Below are 15,463 nucleotides of genomic sequence, written 5' to 3'. Positions count from 1 at the left end.
TTCATGGACTTTATAAAATAGGTTATATGACAGAACTTGTTGATAAATATCTATGTGTATAACAAAACTTGGCCTAAGACTAGGTTGTAACTTGATAACCAGATTGTGGGGAGACCTCAACCTTACATGCCTTTAATAAATGGAAGCTACCAGTATTTAACAAGAACAGTCCAATAATAATTAAAGCCAAATTGATCCCTAGCACTTAGGAGGCTGAGGCAGGAGGATCCCAAGTTTGAGACCAACATGGGCAACATAGTGACACCCTGTCTCAAAACAACAATAACAAAAAAGCCAAACTGATTATGAGTTTTTCAATACACTCTTACTATTGCTCCTACATGTACATCAATTCCAAATGATGGATTGATGCAACGCACAGAATTCTGTAACCCCATTTGTTTCCAAATTGAACCTTTAACCATCCATGACGTCCACACATTTCTAATCCATTGAGCTGAATGTTTAAGAAAGCTTTTACTCAGGGTGGCAGAGTGGCTCAAGCAGTAGATTACCTGCCTAGCAAGCATGGGGCCCTGAGTTTAAACCCAGTACCAAGAAAGAAAGAAAAAGAAGGAAGAAAGAAAAGGAAGGAAGGAGCCTCTTACTCAAGGGTTCCCTGTGCACGTTGCATTTATATTGGCTGAGACATATGAAATTATAGGTTTTGAAGGCTAAAATCATAACTTCCAACCATTTTCATAGGGCTCAACCTAATACAATGAGTATATAAGACCACACTGGAAACATTAGAAGAATTATATGCTTCACAACCACATGTGGAGAACCAAATGATTTATTCTAAGACAGAACCATACACTACTCTCCTTTTGACTCATCTTACTTCTACAAAAAGCACCATAACATCAGAGGATGAAAATGCAAACTACAGACTGGGTATTTGCAAAATACTCATGTGATAAAGGATTATTATATAAAATGCATAAATAACTCTTAAAACTCAAGAGTAAGCTTGGTACTGGTGGTTCATGCCTGTAATACTAGCTACTCAGGAGGCAGAGATCAGGAGGATCGAGGTTCAAAGTCAGCCTTGGGCAAATAGTTTGCGAGACCCTATCTCAAAAATACCCAATACAAAAAAGGGTTGGTGGAGTGGTTCAAGTGGTCTAGCACCTAGCACCTGCCTAGCAAGTGTGAGGCCCTGAGTTCAGACCCTAGCACCACGAAAACAACAACAAAAAACCCTCAAGAGTAAAAAAAAAAAAACCAAACTAGATTAAAAGTGGACCAAAGATTTTAACAAAACATTAAAAAATACATAGATGGCAAAAAAGAACATATGAAAAGATCCTCCAAAGCATATGTCATGAGGAAATTTCACGTTAAAATAATGAGATATCACTGCGTACCTATTAAAATGGCCAAAATCTAGAACACTGGCATCAAATATTGTCAAGGATACGGAGCAAGAGGAACGCTCATTCATTTTTGGTGGGAATAAAAAATAGTACAGCCACTTTGGAAGCAAGTTTTACAGTTTCTCACAAAACTAAACATAATCTTACCATATGATCCAGCCATTGTCTACTTGATATTTACCAAAAAGAGTAACTTAGGTCTACAGGAAAACCTGCACATGGATGTTCATGCAGTATTCAAAATTGATAAAACTTAGCAATAACCAAGATGCCCTTCATTAACTGAATGGACAAACTGTAGTACATCCAGACAATGGAATATTATTTAATGCTGAATAGAAATAAGCTACAAAGCCATGAGACAACATGAAGGAAACTTAAATGCATATTACTAAGGGAAAGAAGCCAATCTGAAAAAGCTATATACTGTATGATTCTAACTATGTGACAAACTGGTTGTTCACAATTTTAAGGGCAGGATGTCGCTGGAATCTAGCAGAGCAAGGCCAAGGACTATTAAATATACTGCAATGTCCAGGACATTCACAACAAAGAGTTATCTAACTCAAAATGTCAACAGTCATTCTTAGATGTACACCCAAAAGAATGGAAGATAGATAAACAAAAATCTGTACATTAATGTTCACAGCAGCAGTATTCACAATAACTAAAAAGTGGAAAATAGCCATTAACAGATGATAAATGAAATGTGGTATAATCACACAATGGCATATTATTCAGTTATAAAAGTGATCAGGTACGAATACTAATAAAACATGGATAAACTCCAAAGCATTATGCTGCTGGGTATAGTGACTCATGCCTGTAATCCTAGCTACTTGGAAGGCAGAGATCAAGAGGATTACAGTTCGAGACCAGCTCAAGTTAGAGAGATTGCCATCTCAATAACAACAAAACAAAAACTGGGCACGGTGATATACAACTATAATCCCAGCTTAATCCCAGCTACATAGGAGATGTAAGTAGGAGGACCGTGGTCCAGGCCTGCCTTGGCTTAAAAGCATGAGGCCCTATCTGGAACATAACTAAAGACCAAAAGGGCTGCAGGCTGGCTCAATTGGTAGAGTGTCTGCCTAGCAAGCACAAGGTCCTGAGTTCAAACCCCAGTATCAGTATCACAAAAAAAAAGGCATTAGGCTAAGTGGAAAAAAGCAGACACATATGTACATAGCATGCGCCATAAAGATCATATATTGTATGATTCTATTTATATGAAATAGCCATAACAGGCAAACCCATAGAGACAGAAAACAGATTAGAAAGCTTCTAGAGTCTGGGAGGAGGGAGGACTAGAAGTGACTGTTGAATGAGTATGGAGTCTCTTTTGCAATTGATAAAAATGTTTTGGAACTAGATGGTTGTACAACATTGTGAATAGCACTGAAGTGTATACTTTAAAATGGTCAAGTCTATGCTATGTGAATTTTGCTTCAAGTTAAAATATGTCAGTAGTGCTGAGGTTAAGAAACTGTTCAAAACTCATGTGCCAAAAGTTACTTTCTCCTTAAAAGGCAGAGGTGATTACACCAAAGATAAAACTCCACTATAATGAATTTTAAAAAGTAGCCTCACTCTTAAATAGTGAGCCCCTTTCTTTCTGGTCAGAAATACTTGTATCAGAAAAAACAATGGCAGCAGTCAGCCCCAAGCTGATTTGTATTACTGTTATAAAATTATGAAGATAAGAGTTTACAATAAATTGGTGGCATCAGCCAAATGACAGAGGCATTAATATATCACCATAATAGAGACTCTTAGATCTAATATAGTCCAGAAAATGAAATAATTAATTGACTTTAAATAAATGCCTTTAGTTGAACTATAAACCAGAGAGCTGTCAAATAAATTTAGGCACTACATTATGAGACTGTATCTTTACAAGGCTTGTAAATTTGAAGATTCATTCCCTGTTTGAAAATATGCTCAGTTTTAAAGTTCACACAATTGGCCTCAAATGAGTTTTCAGCAGTGAATCAAAGAACTTACAGATTTGCTGTGGTGGCTGTAAACCGCCTTTCCTTACACTAAGTGTTGATTAGTTGGGGTCATTACTGGGTTCTTTAGGCTAAAGGAGCCAAGCATATCCATAGATCCAAAGGAGTTATGCTGCTATGTTTCACTAAGAAATGAAGACAGTAAGTTATAGAACTGCCACTGTTGATGGCTTAACTATACATTCATTTCTATCAGAACATCAAGGGCATGTTACAATTACACAAGGAAAATGAAGATAGAAAAATGGACTTTTCAGATTAAAATTTTATAGACCTAAAATTTTCTTCTAAACTTCGAACTCTGTTAATTGCCTAACCGTTTGAATTGTTTCCAAAGACTAAAATATTGGAAGAGGAGAAACAGAAAAATGGTAAGTTATCTTCATAGTTTCATTCTAATTACATTCCCCAAGTAAGACCTGTCTGCTTATAATAATTTAGCCATTCCAGATATACTGTTTTTAATGCAACAAAGAAAAATTAATCCTTTTGAAGATTCATGGCTATTATTCCTATGTTGGTAAAGGAAGGGTAGGAGCATCTGTGGCTTGCTATTATTGAGGCATCATGATCAACTTCTTTCAGAAGCTCGGCTCTTAAGCTGAAAAGAGTAAATTAGCCATCAGTAATTGATACATACCACAGATTGCTACTGAAGGACTTAAAAGATGTGGCAAGTATGTTTTGAGGTAGAAAAAAATCATATGAACAGCAGATATATTTTTTAAAATAAAATTCTATTCAAACATTATGATAAAAGCAATAATCCCAGAATTATTTTAACAAGGAAACACCCCAGAGTTGCTTTGTGGGTAAAGACAATACTTAGTGGAATTACTGAGCCTTTTATCATTTTTGTCTTAAATATACTACTTGCTCAGGGGAGAGATGGAAAGGTAGAAGAAAGCATTAAGTTTCACCTAAAGATAACTAAGATTTCTACTGTTATGTACATAGTACTTTATGAGCCTATATATACACACTTATAATATGACATTCTCTTCTCTGTGAGAATGTTAATTCTTTACTAGAATTTTAGATATAATTATACATATATATGTCATTCTTTTCTGAACCAAAATCTCACCTTGTCGTCTCATACTGTGTTGATGTTCCAATGATGCATTATATTTTTTGTGACAAGAAAAGGCACAGAGATAAAATTTCATCAGTTGAAAAGAGCGACCTTCATGTAGACCAAGTAAGCAACGTCAAGTCTCTTCCTCTCGGCACCTTCCCTTGTGGGATGTGTACAGCCAAGCTTCTGAATTATCTTGATATCTACTATGATCAGTGCCAATTAGTGCTGCTGACTTTGAATTACTGTAGCTATAGATTATTGTTGCTAAAAGGATTTTTATCTTTGGAGAACCTCACTATCTGATACACATGTGTTTCAGCTGTTACCATAAATGCTTATCGACACTGAGCTATTTCCTTTTGCCTGCTGTCCACTTCCCTATGATATATGAACATTATTATAGATCTTAGAAAATAATTTCCTCGACAACTCTCACAGCAACCAAGGGCTCCTGTTTTTCATCAACTTTGCGTGATGATTAGCATATTCAGAATACAGATTATGAAAAGAAAAGAAAAACTCAATATGACATAAGAAGACCTATTTCTGTATTTTGGTTATTTTTAGGCTGTGGAATAAAGATAGGACTTTCTCTTATTAGTCTCAGTTTTATAATATGTAAATGAAGATTTTTGTCTGCATTTTATATAATAAGGTTTTCTTACAACTCAAGTAAGAAAATGTAAAGGAAACATTTGTGAGTTATGAACTACTCTACAGATACTTATTAATATCAAAATAATCACAGATTCTTAAGAGCTCTAAATAGTAAGCCCTGGCTTATGCTTCATATATAGTAAATGGGATTTTAAAGCCATACACAATGGGAATTGGTGGTGGCTTAATAAGAAATTAAATACACAAGTCTATTTCTCATCCCCCCCTTTTAAGATTTAGATTTGTTTATAAACTTTCATGTTACCTAAGTAAGAGGCTAATTCTTCTAACACATATTTATAAATAATTTTTCATCCTTATCAAAGAATACTAAAATAAATTCACCTCAATTCTAATTCCTTACCCAAACTGTACAATTTTCCTGTTCTTTGTTTTCAGGGATCCTTAATTCATGTAATGAGTCTGGTGCCCTATCTTTTGAATACTTCCTTTTGTGTCCCTTTGTACAACGCATCGAGCTCTGTATGGGAGAATCTTTGCCAAATCCAGTAAAAACTTCATTGTACAGCACCAGAAAAGAGGAAAATGAGCACAGCAGCATCCCTGTTTTTTTTTTTTTTACCAACAGTGTCAGCAATTAAATGTAATCAGGCAAACTAAGCAAAGCTTGGAGAATAAAGGATAGTTCTCTTTGATATTCACAATATTAAGAATGCTTTCAAAGTAGTCACCACAAGCAATCAAAATGCTGCTATCATGCGCGTCCACATTTGTAAAAGCAGCATTACGTAGAGCACCTCCCTTATCTCATCTCCAGGTTGGAAACATGCCCATCTTTGCAGATTACATTATCTTGCCCTTTTCTTTAGCAGGAACTCTATTAATTGACCATTTGAACAAATACTTGCTGAGGCATCTTTTGAAGTAAGCACCTAATAATGCCTTTGCTAGTGACTGACGATCAGTCTGAAAATAAAAGAGGAAACAAGAAAGAATGGGTTTCTTCTCTCAATGCAGCTCTATTTTCCATATGGCTATGGTGGCATACAACAACCACTACTTTCTCCAAATCTGTCTGAAGTTTTTATTTGGGATTGGGTAAGGACCAAGCCACAGTGAGATACTCTGGAAGCTTCCATTAACAGCTGACGTTAGGACTGAGCATGGTATGGATTAGTCCCAGAACAGTAACCAGTTTACTTAAAATTTTTACTTATTGTTAAAATTACTGAGCCATCAGAGATTGGCATATTTTGTGAAGCTTTGGAAAGAACCAGAATCCTTCTGGCAAATCAGTTTTCAAGAGAAGCTCTGGAGAAAACAGGAGCAAAAGCTGACTCAACAAGGTTCATGAATATAATTTCCATGGCTGAGCCATAATCTTGGGGCTGCCTACCAAGGCACATTCTCATAAGGTGGAACTTTCAGTTACTTGAACAACCCTACCCCAAGCCCTGTTACCTACAGAAGCATCTGGTGAAATAACTTCATTTCAACCATTAAAAGAACCAATAAAGATATACTTACTCAATAAGGACAGCAATGAGCCAAAACCACTGCTTTATTCCACTATACTTTGGATTTCTCAAAACACTCACATGTATTGTCACACTATGCCAACCACAACCTCCTGAAGCTGGAAGTACATGATGCATTAATCCCACCTTAGAAATGAACAAAAAAGTTTAGGGAAGCTCTGAGATTTGACTGAAGTGATAGATATAGAACTTGAATTCAAACCTTCTGACTCTGTCTGGTACTTCTCTCACTATACTATACAACACAAAATTTTCCTCTAAGGTCCTTTAAAACACTCTGATTTTATGATCCACACTGATTAGAATTATTTATGAAGTTGCTGTGATGGCTAATTAATATTAACAATGAAATGATCTTAAATTTCTCTATTGTCCACTGGCCATAAACAGCCTGCTCAGAAAGCAAAAATAAGCACAAATAATTCACTTAATCGTTCTTAATACTGGGTTTTCACATTTTAATGGAAACCAAACCTCAAATCAACCTCAAAAATGAATATTTTACTACTGTCCTTGGTTGCATAGTAGAACCTTTTTTGTTTGCTTGTGTTACTATTACCTAAACTCAGAAACTATCAAAGCATATGGGTAACTTTGCTAAGAATTGTAAATAAGTTGGGATTTATGCAGGTTTATATAGTTATCAAGTTTGAGCTCTCTCTGAACTAGGAAAGATCCACAAAAAAGCAGAAGAAAATAAATGACCCACTGAGCACCACGTGGTATGTTGGGTCTTTCTTTCCACAGCCTTGCTTCAGACAAAATCTTTCTAGCACCAACAGGAAATACAATTGAGGTATCCACAAACATAATTTGAATTGTAAATTTAATTTCCTTGCTATAGAGGATTAATGTGGAGAGAAGTCTATATCACTTAAACGAGAAGGGAAACTCACCCCTCCCCATGTTTTCTTGTGGCCTCTGGCAGGTCCTGGATGTTGATCCCCTGTACAAAACAGAACACACACATAGTCAGATTCACAGAGGCTGAGTTGTCACCACATCAGATAAGCTCCATTACAGCTGATGTGGTCAATGTAAGCATTTCATTTCAGTGCATTCTATCTTGCTCCCTTATAAAAATGTTTTCTCTGTCATAGATATCTAACCTCAAAGGACAGACACACAGTATTCTGAAAACCATGGGCTCTATATTGAATTACTATGACCTTTATCTTGTATTAGTTGCTGCCCTTGCCAAATAAAAGTCATCAAATTGGTCATGTTTTTATCTTATAGGAAGGCAGTGATATCAATAAAAAATGGCAGACAAAAATACCAAAGGCCCAATGTTAATAACCAAGCTAGAATGTTATTAGCTTGCTTGTCCTTGCCTTCACTTCGATATCATTCTGTGACAAATCCAATACCCTTTACAGTGTAACATTTTCTTCAATGGTGTCAAACAGCAGCACCCCTAATCAACTTATCCCTGAGGCAAAGCAGTCCACAGAATCATTCCCAATAAACAGTCTGAATCAATGACCATGAACTACTGACAACAGAAACTTTGGAAAAACAAAAGAAAATCATGAATCGCAATTATAGATGGAGGATGTGCATGGGGGATCAGCAATTGTGCTTATACAAGATGAAATATGCATATACTGAAACTAATTCATTGGCTGGCAGAGTGGCTCAAGTAGTAAGAGTGCCTGCCTAGCAAGTGTGAGGCCCTGAGTTCAAACCCCAGTGCATCAAAAATAAATAAATAAATAAATAAGAAGAAACTAAATCATACCATAATGGTTCATTTTCTTACAAGTTTCAATGATAAAGTTACCATGCTACCATACATTTACCAGTCATTTGTCATGTTCCCAATAAGGAACTAAGTACCTGAGAGGTAAATCTGTAAGATAAAAACCTTATCTAGAATAATAACTTACAACCTACTTCAAGTTAAGCAGGCAGGGGGACAAACAAGGAATAAATACCAGATTGAGACCTGATATCTAACTATGTGACACTAGATAAATCATTTTCTATTTCAAGTTCTTTGCAAAAGGGGGGGCTGAACATATGAATGTTTCTCAAAGTATACTTTACAGGATGTCAAAAGATGTTTTCTTTGATCAAATAAATGTAGGAAATGCTGACTTAAGACTACACAGGTTTCCTTATTATAAGACTTTTCAGTCTTTAAAATGCTAATGTGTAAACTAGGGAAAAAAAAACCATTTTTTGTTGTTGTCGTAAACAACATTTCTCAGGAGTCCTATTCTTTGGAGCTTATTTTCGGAAACTGAACAGGATATCTGCTAAAGTTTCTTGCAGCTCTGAAATGTGATTCTTTTCTAGTAAGGTATCAATTATATGGAACAAAATTAACACAAAGTGAATCAAGAAATAAGGGGGCTAGAGTCTCAGAAAAATTCTTGTCACTTCACCTTTCATTAAAAGCAGCAGGTGGCCCTCAAAGTCAAGAAAGAATCATATAAATGAGGTGAATTTTATCAAAGTACATTATATGCATGTTTGTAAATACCACATTGAAACCCCTTTGTACAATTAATTTATACTAATACATTTTTTTAAAAAATTGTCTGCAAGCTGTAATACTATCTACATGGGAGGCTGAGATCAGGAGGATTGTGGTTCAGGGCCAGCAAGGGCAGAAAGTTCATGAGACCCCATCTCCAAAATAACCAGAGCAAAATGGACTGGAGTGTGGCTCAAGCAGTAGATTGCCTGCTTTGCAAAGCATGAAGACTTGAGTTCAAACCTCAGTCCCACTAAAAAAAAATCATCTTCAGAACACCAATTTATAAAATGGGTTGGTACAAAACTCTTCTCGTTGAATTAGAGTGGAGGGCAGTAGTCTCACCCACTAGGTTTTCTCCTTAAGGCATCCTGGATACACAATCAGAAACCCAAATACAGGAACCAGAGTTGAAGTTCAGAGACCCCCTCTGACCATTCGGATGAAGCTATTCTGGGAAGGCTTTAGGAAAGAACTAGAACTTTTACATATATTTACAAGAAGGTCCTCCTTCACTCTACCCAAATATTATCTGAGTTTTAACTGTAAACCCCTCCCAAACATATAAATAAAACAATCATTATCTAAACAGAATTACAAAACCTTTCTCACTCCAGGAAAAAACATAATAAAGTCATACAGTAAAGTATAATCCATTACAAATCAGAAGACATGAAAGTGTTGAGCAAAGGAGACATGTAGCTAAATTTGGATTTCAAGAAGATAGTTCTGGCAACTAAAGTGAAAGGAAATTTGAGGAGGCAAAAGTCAATACTACTGGTCACCCACTTCATCTAGCCTTCCAGTAATAAACCTCCAAAGATGAGAATTTTGTTTTTAAAGAAGACGGTTTCCTTTCTAGAGATAATAGGGTTCATGCCTATTACCCATATCACTCCAAATCCCAGTTCTCCCAGTCCTAGGTTGTATCTCTGCTGCTTTTTCTGTGCCAGAGTTTAGCTTGCCTTTTCCACTCTGAAGTCCTGCTGCTTTTGACTGTAGTCCCTTCTTTTGGTTGGTGAGAATGTGTGTATGTGTGTGTGTTATGTGTAGGGCACGTTAGGGTTTACACTTCTGGAAGTAGAAGTATTCATCAATCTTGATTCTCAGTCAGGTCCCCATCCCAAATTGAACATTACTTCTAAAGCAATGGAAATATACTTAAAAACAATAACAAAGCAGCTTTTGACCAGACATTAAGACATCTAAATAAAAATCATCACTGTTCCATGGATTTACCCAATCTAGTAGTAATCACCCTCTACATTCAAGTTCTGCTTTCCTTAAAAGTTACACTACACCCCTGCTAAACCAGCTCTACTCATCCCTCAAATATGCTTTGAATTGTTCCAATTCTGTCTGTGCTCATTTCCTCTGCATTATATACTACTACAAAAATTCCATCCATCCTTCAGTATCAGTAGTAAAGCCTTCCCTCATTACCTGAGCAAGAAATAATCTCTTTTTCCTTTTGAACTCTCATATAATATGGAGCTTAGGTCATATTTCACACAGATGTGCCTATCTTATAGTATCTTATCAGACTGCCTAATTCCTGAAGGGTCTATATCTGTATCTAGTCTATGCAGGCACTAGACCATTCCCAATGAGAATACCAGTGGTCTCATATTAAGCATGTTCAGGACACATCATTTTTGCCTAAGTTTCCCTTAGTATAGATGAGGGCTTCAAGTTCCAGTTATTCACATGCCACCTTAATCAACGTTATGATTTTCACAAAATGCATTTATTATCTACATTACTTAATGTTCTTCCAATTAACTTACTTTTTTTAAACTTCAGTATCCACTTTAGCCTTGTCCTGAAAAATAGTATGCAAAATCATGGCTTGGATGTGTTATACATTTCTCTAATGCATTTAAAATGTGTATAACTATTACAAGTACTAGGAATTTTTCCAGGTTCCACTACATATGCATAGCTTATCACAAGCAATGCATCTTATAGAACACTGTTCATTCTTGTCTTTAGTCCATCTAAAAATATTTGGTGAATGTCTTTTATTTGCCAGGTACTGGCAGGACAGTAGTTCTTAGTGAGGGATAATTTTCCCCCAAGGGAACATTTGGCAGTGTCTGGAAATATTTTTGTTTGTCATAACTAAGAAGGCATGCTCCAAGCATCTAGTAGGTTGAGGCTAGGGATACTGCAAAACATCCTACAGTGCAAACAGCATCCTCACACAACAAAAAAAATTATCCAGTCCAAAATATCAATAGTGTCAAGATTGAGAAACCCCATGCTTTAGAGAAACAGTGGCAAGAGAAGACAAATTGTCTGCTTTGTTAGTCCTTCCTTACAATCCAGTGACAGAATACTACAGATAATACTCTTAGTATAAGTTATGGAAACAGCCAAGATGCCCCAGCACTGACGAATGGATTAAGAAAATGTGGTATCTATACACAATGGAATTTTATGCAGCCATGAAGAAGAACGAAATGTTATCATTCGCTGGTAAATGGATGGAATTGGAGAACATCATTCTGAGTGAGGTTAGCCTGGCCCAAAAGACCAAAAATCGTATGTTCTCCCTCATATGTGGACATTAGATCAAGGGCAAACACAACAAGGGGATTGGACTATGAGCACATGATAAAAGCGAGAGCACACAAGGGAGGGGTGAGGATAGGTAAGACACCTAAAAAATTAGCTAGCATTTGTTGCCCTTAATGCAAAGAAACTAAAGCAGATACCTTAAAAGCAACTGAGGCCAATAGGAAAAGGGGACCAGGAACTAGAGAAAAGGTTAGATCAAAAAGAATTAACCTAGAAGGTAACACACACGCACAGGAAATCAATGTGAGTCAATGCCCTGTATAGCTATCCTTATCTCAACCAGCAAAAACCCTTGTTCCTTCCTATTATTGCTTATACTCTCTCTACAACAAAATTAGAAATAAGGGCAAAATAGTTTCTGCTGTGTATTGAGGGGGTGGGGGGAGAGGGAGGGGGCAGAGTGGGTGGTAAGGGAGGAGGTGGGGGCAGGGGGGAGAAATAAACCAAGCCTTGTATGCACATATGAATAATAAAAGAAAAATGAAAAAAAAATACTCTTAGTATATTCAAGTAGGAGTTACCAGTTTATAGTTCTCAGTATTTTTAAAAATATGGATGTATGTCTTATACATAGAAGTCATGCTGGTACTGGGCAGGTTTATAGTACCAGGTCCCTTTAAAACTTGTGAGCTAAGATGTTCCTGACTTCCTTGGGAGTTATATAATTTAGAAACAATAACTTGACCATGCAGAAATATACTGTTTAGTATAGTGCTTAGGTAGAGTACACTAACATCAATGTTATTAGGAGCCCAGTGCTACTAAAACTGTCAAGGAACTATAAAGAGGAACATGAATCTCAAAGTACAGGTCAAGTTTTGCAAAGTATACACTATGTTTTACATAGGGATCCAGGCTAATCTACATAAATATTTTAGGACCTCCTATCATTTCAGTTCAGCAGATAACAAACACCATTTTATAATACTCAGTAGTTTGAACATCAATTGAATGACCAGACAAAACACCAGACAAGTTTCATATACTACTTAATTGGTGGGCTAAAATTTCCTCAGTTTGGAACAATAATAGAGTTTACATCATATTTTGTCTAATTTTTAGAAGCTCTATCTTTTTTGAGAAATGTGTCAAGATTTTTTGTTTAGTTTACAGTCTGAACTTTTGGACTACAGTTTTTTTTCCAGTTCTATATCTTTAGGTGTAAAGATATTTTGATATACCTATCTTGGTAGATATATAAATAGTGAAGTAATGACTATAGTCAAGCATGCCATTTTAAATAACAGGCTGTATACACCCTGGAGAGTTCAAACAACAGGTCAGAGCATGGGCTTTGCCACCACTCATACCTGAATCTGCAGCCTGACTTCCCAACTACTAGCTATCTGACCTTGGGCAAGCCTTGGTTTCTTCAACTATACTGGAGTTATTAAACGATAGCTCTAACCTCATAGGCCTGGACTGGGGGGTAAATAAGAACAGCTATAATAGTTTTGATATGAGTAAGTAGAACCTGTGAGGATGTTAACAAAAGTTTGGCTTTTTTTTTCTCCCCTCCCAAAAAATATCTTGGGTCAATTTGGTTCTTGTGGTTTATTTTTTAGCTGGTCAATCTGGTTCAACACATTAGGTGTAACTATCACTACTTAAGACAAAGGGTAGTATAATATATATCATATATATAATATATATATTTAATGAGCTAAAATTTGAAATTTTGATTTTTAAGTTTTAGCTTTAACTGCAATAACTACTTAAGTTTGGAATGTGCACTCCCAATTCTTTAAGAGCTTGCTATGCCATCTTTGATATCTCTTACAGCCTTCCTGTGATAATCATATTAGAAGCTTGTATTCCTGGTAGTCTTCTAGTAATCCTCTGAGATTCAATTATAGTTGGTTCTTTTATTAGTTTCAAAACACTGCAGGCTACATTTTAATTTGTAGAGAAGCACTTCCATGTTGGCTTTGCTTTTCAACCACATGGCTCTCTCATGGCTTGTTAGGTAGCTCAATCATTTCACTGGTCTTCACTGTGCTTCGATGAATCATTACATTAACCTCTGGCCACCCTAGCTAAGCAGTTACCAGTTTAATCTCTAGCTCTTCCCCAAACACCAAGGCCCTTCTAATTTTTAAAGGTGAGAAGGCCTAAGGGCCCTGTGGCATACCCTAGAGATGAGGCATCCCTGGAATCCATTCTCTTCTCATGGCATCTCTATTTTATTTTTAGTTCAGTGATTTTTTTTTGTTTTTGATTTATCATACATTAATAATATAATGGGATTTCATTGTGATAATTTCACACATGTGTACAGTGTATCTTGAGCAAGCTCACCCCTCCATTATATTCCCATTTCCCCCTTTCACTCTTCCCTACTCTTTGGAACAGTGTTTGGTGGGTTTCATTATGCCATCTTCATATGTATATTTGCAGTGTACTTCAATTCTCTTCACCCCTCAGTATCCTTTCCTTTCCCCGTTTCCCCCTCCTGCTGATTCTCCCCAGTCACCCACCCATATACATTCATGTCCCATTACCATCATCATCATCATCATTTTAGGTCTAGGATCTCTTAAGGCCATAGCTCTCTTCAGCTACTGTAGGGCTGTTCTATACATATAAGGTTTATTTTACTAGGCCTTTGGAAACTTCACTTCTGTATCTTTCCTTAAATAATAAAGATTCCACAATATGTGTTTGTATCTCTTATGAAATGCCCGTTTCATTTGTGTTGTCTCACTAGTGCTCAGAACAACCCTATGAGGTAGGTGCAATAATACATATTGATGACTGATAAAATTGCAGAGAAATCAACTTCTTCATGTTCAGATAGTAAGTAGGACCATCTGGAGATTGTTTTATAACTTCTCAATATATTAACATCAAAAGTGCTAATATTAAAACTTGATGGTTTTTCACAAAGATACTTATTATAATTTAGATCTGAAATGTTCTCAAACGTCATATGCCAAAGGCTTGGTTGTCAAGTGGCTAGGTTCCACTGCTGGGAGGTAGTGGAAACTTAGGAGGTAGAGCCTAGTTGGAGGAAATAAGTTACTAGGGGTTGTGCCCTGGAAGGGTGTACCTTGTCCCTGATCTGTTCTTTACTTTCTCTTGCTTCCTGGCTGCCATGAAGTGTGCAGCTTTCCTTCTCCATGCCCTTCCACAATGATGCTCTGCCTCACCACAGGCCCAGAAACAGCAGAGCCAAGTGACCAATGACTGAAACCTCTGACTGTGAGCCAAAATAAATCTACTTTTAAATTGATTTTCTCAGATACTCTGTCACAATGAAGAACAGCTAACTAACACAGTATCTGTGTAACTGGCATACAGATCAAGATTCAGAATACGTTTCAGTGTCTTAACACAGGGCTTCTGGAACCAAGTTCAGTGCTGTTTGTCATATATGTAATCATCCAACAAATATTTACTTAATGCTTATTACATTTCAGTAACTTTGCTTTTTGCTAAATATTGGGGAGTTTGTGATCCTGCCATAATAGAGCTTAGAGTCTACAGGAGACTCATAATAGTTTCTAAAGTCAAATAAAGGAACTTAAGCTGATAAAAGGAATTTAAAGAGATTCAATTTGACTTCATCATGGCAAACAAGAGAGAAGATTAGCAATAGAGACAAATGGTGAAGTCATACAAAGCTTTACTGTCTGGTAAAGCATTTGTATTTCTCTTCTAAAGACAGTGCAAACCCAGTAAACAATACCCCTGCAAACAAAGCAGTCTATTCCCTTACCTTTAGATACTTCCTATAAGCCATTCACTTTCCCAGGCCCATTATCAATGTA

The 15,463-nt window shown here is 36.4% G+C and overlaps 1 protein-coding gene across 1 annotated transcript in view; it reads right to left on the bottom strand.

Moving 5' to 3' along the window:
• The window catches only part of Prrg1 (proline rich and Gla domain 1), a 110,001-nt gene that overhangs the window by 58,274 nt on the left and 36,264 nt on the right, over positions 1-15,463 (bottom strand). Inside the window, exon 2 of the mRNA XM_074064196.1 lies at positions 7,528-7,577. Coding sequence (XP_073920297.1) covers positions 7,528-7,537 — 10 coding nt within the window. The 5' untranslated portion in view covers positions 7,538-7,577. The remainder of the gene's footprint in view (positions 1-7,527; positions 7,578-15,463) is intronic.

Source organism: Castor canadensis, chromosome X (genome assembly GCF_047511655.1).
Source record: "Castor canadensis chromosome X, mCasCan1.hap1v2, whole genome shotgun sequence".
Taxonomy (NCBI): Eukaryota; Metazoa; Chordata; class Mammalia; order Rodentia; family Castoridae; genus Castor; species Castor canadensis.
The sequence above is the reverse complement of the archived record's forward strand: the minus strand, read 5'-3'. Positions and strand labels throughout refer to the sequence as shown.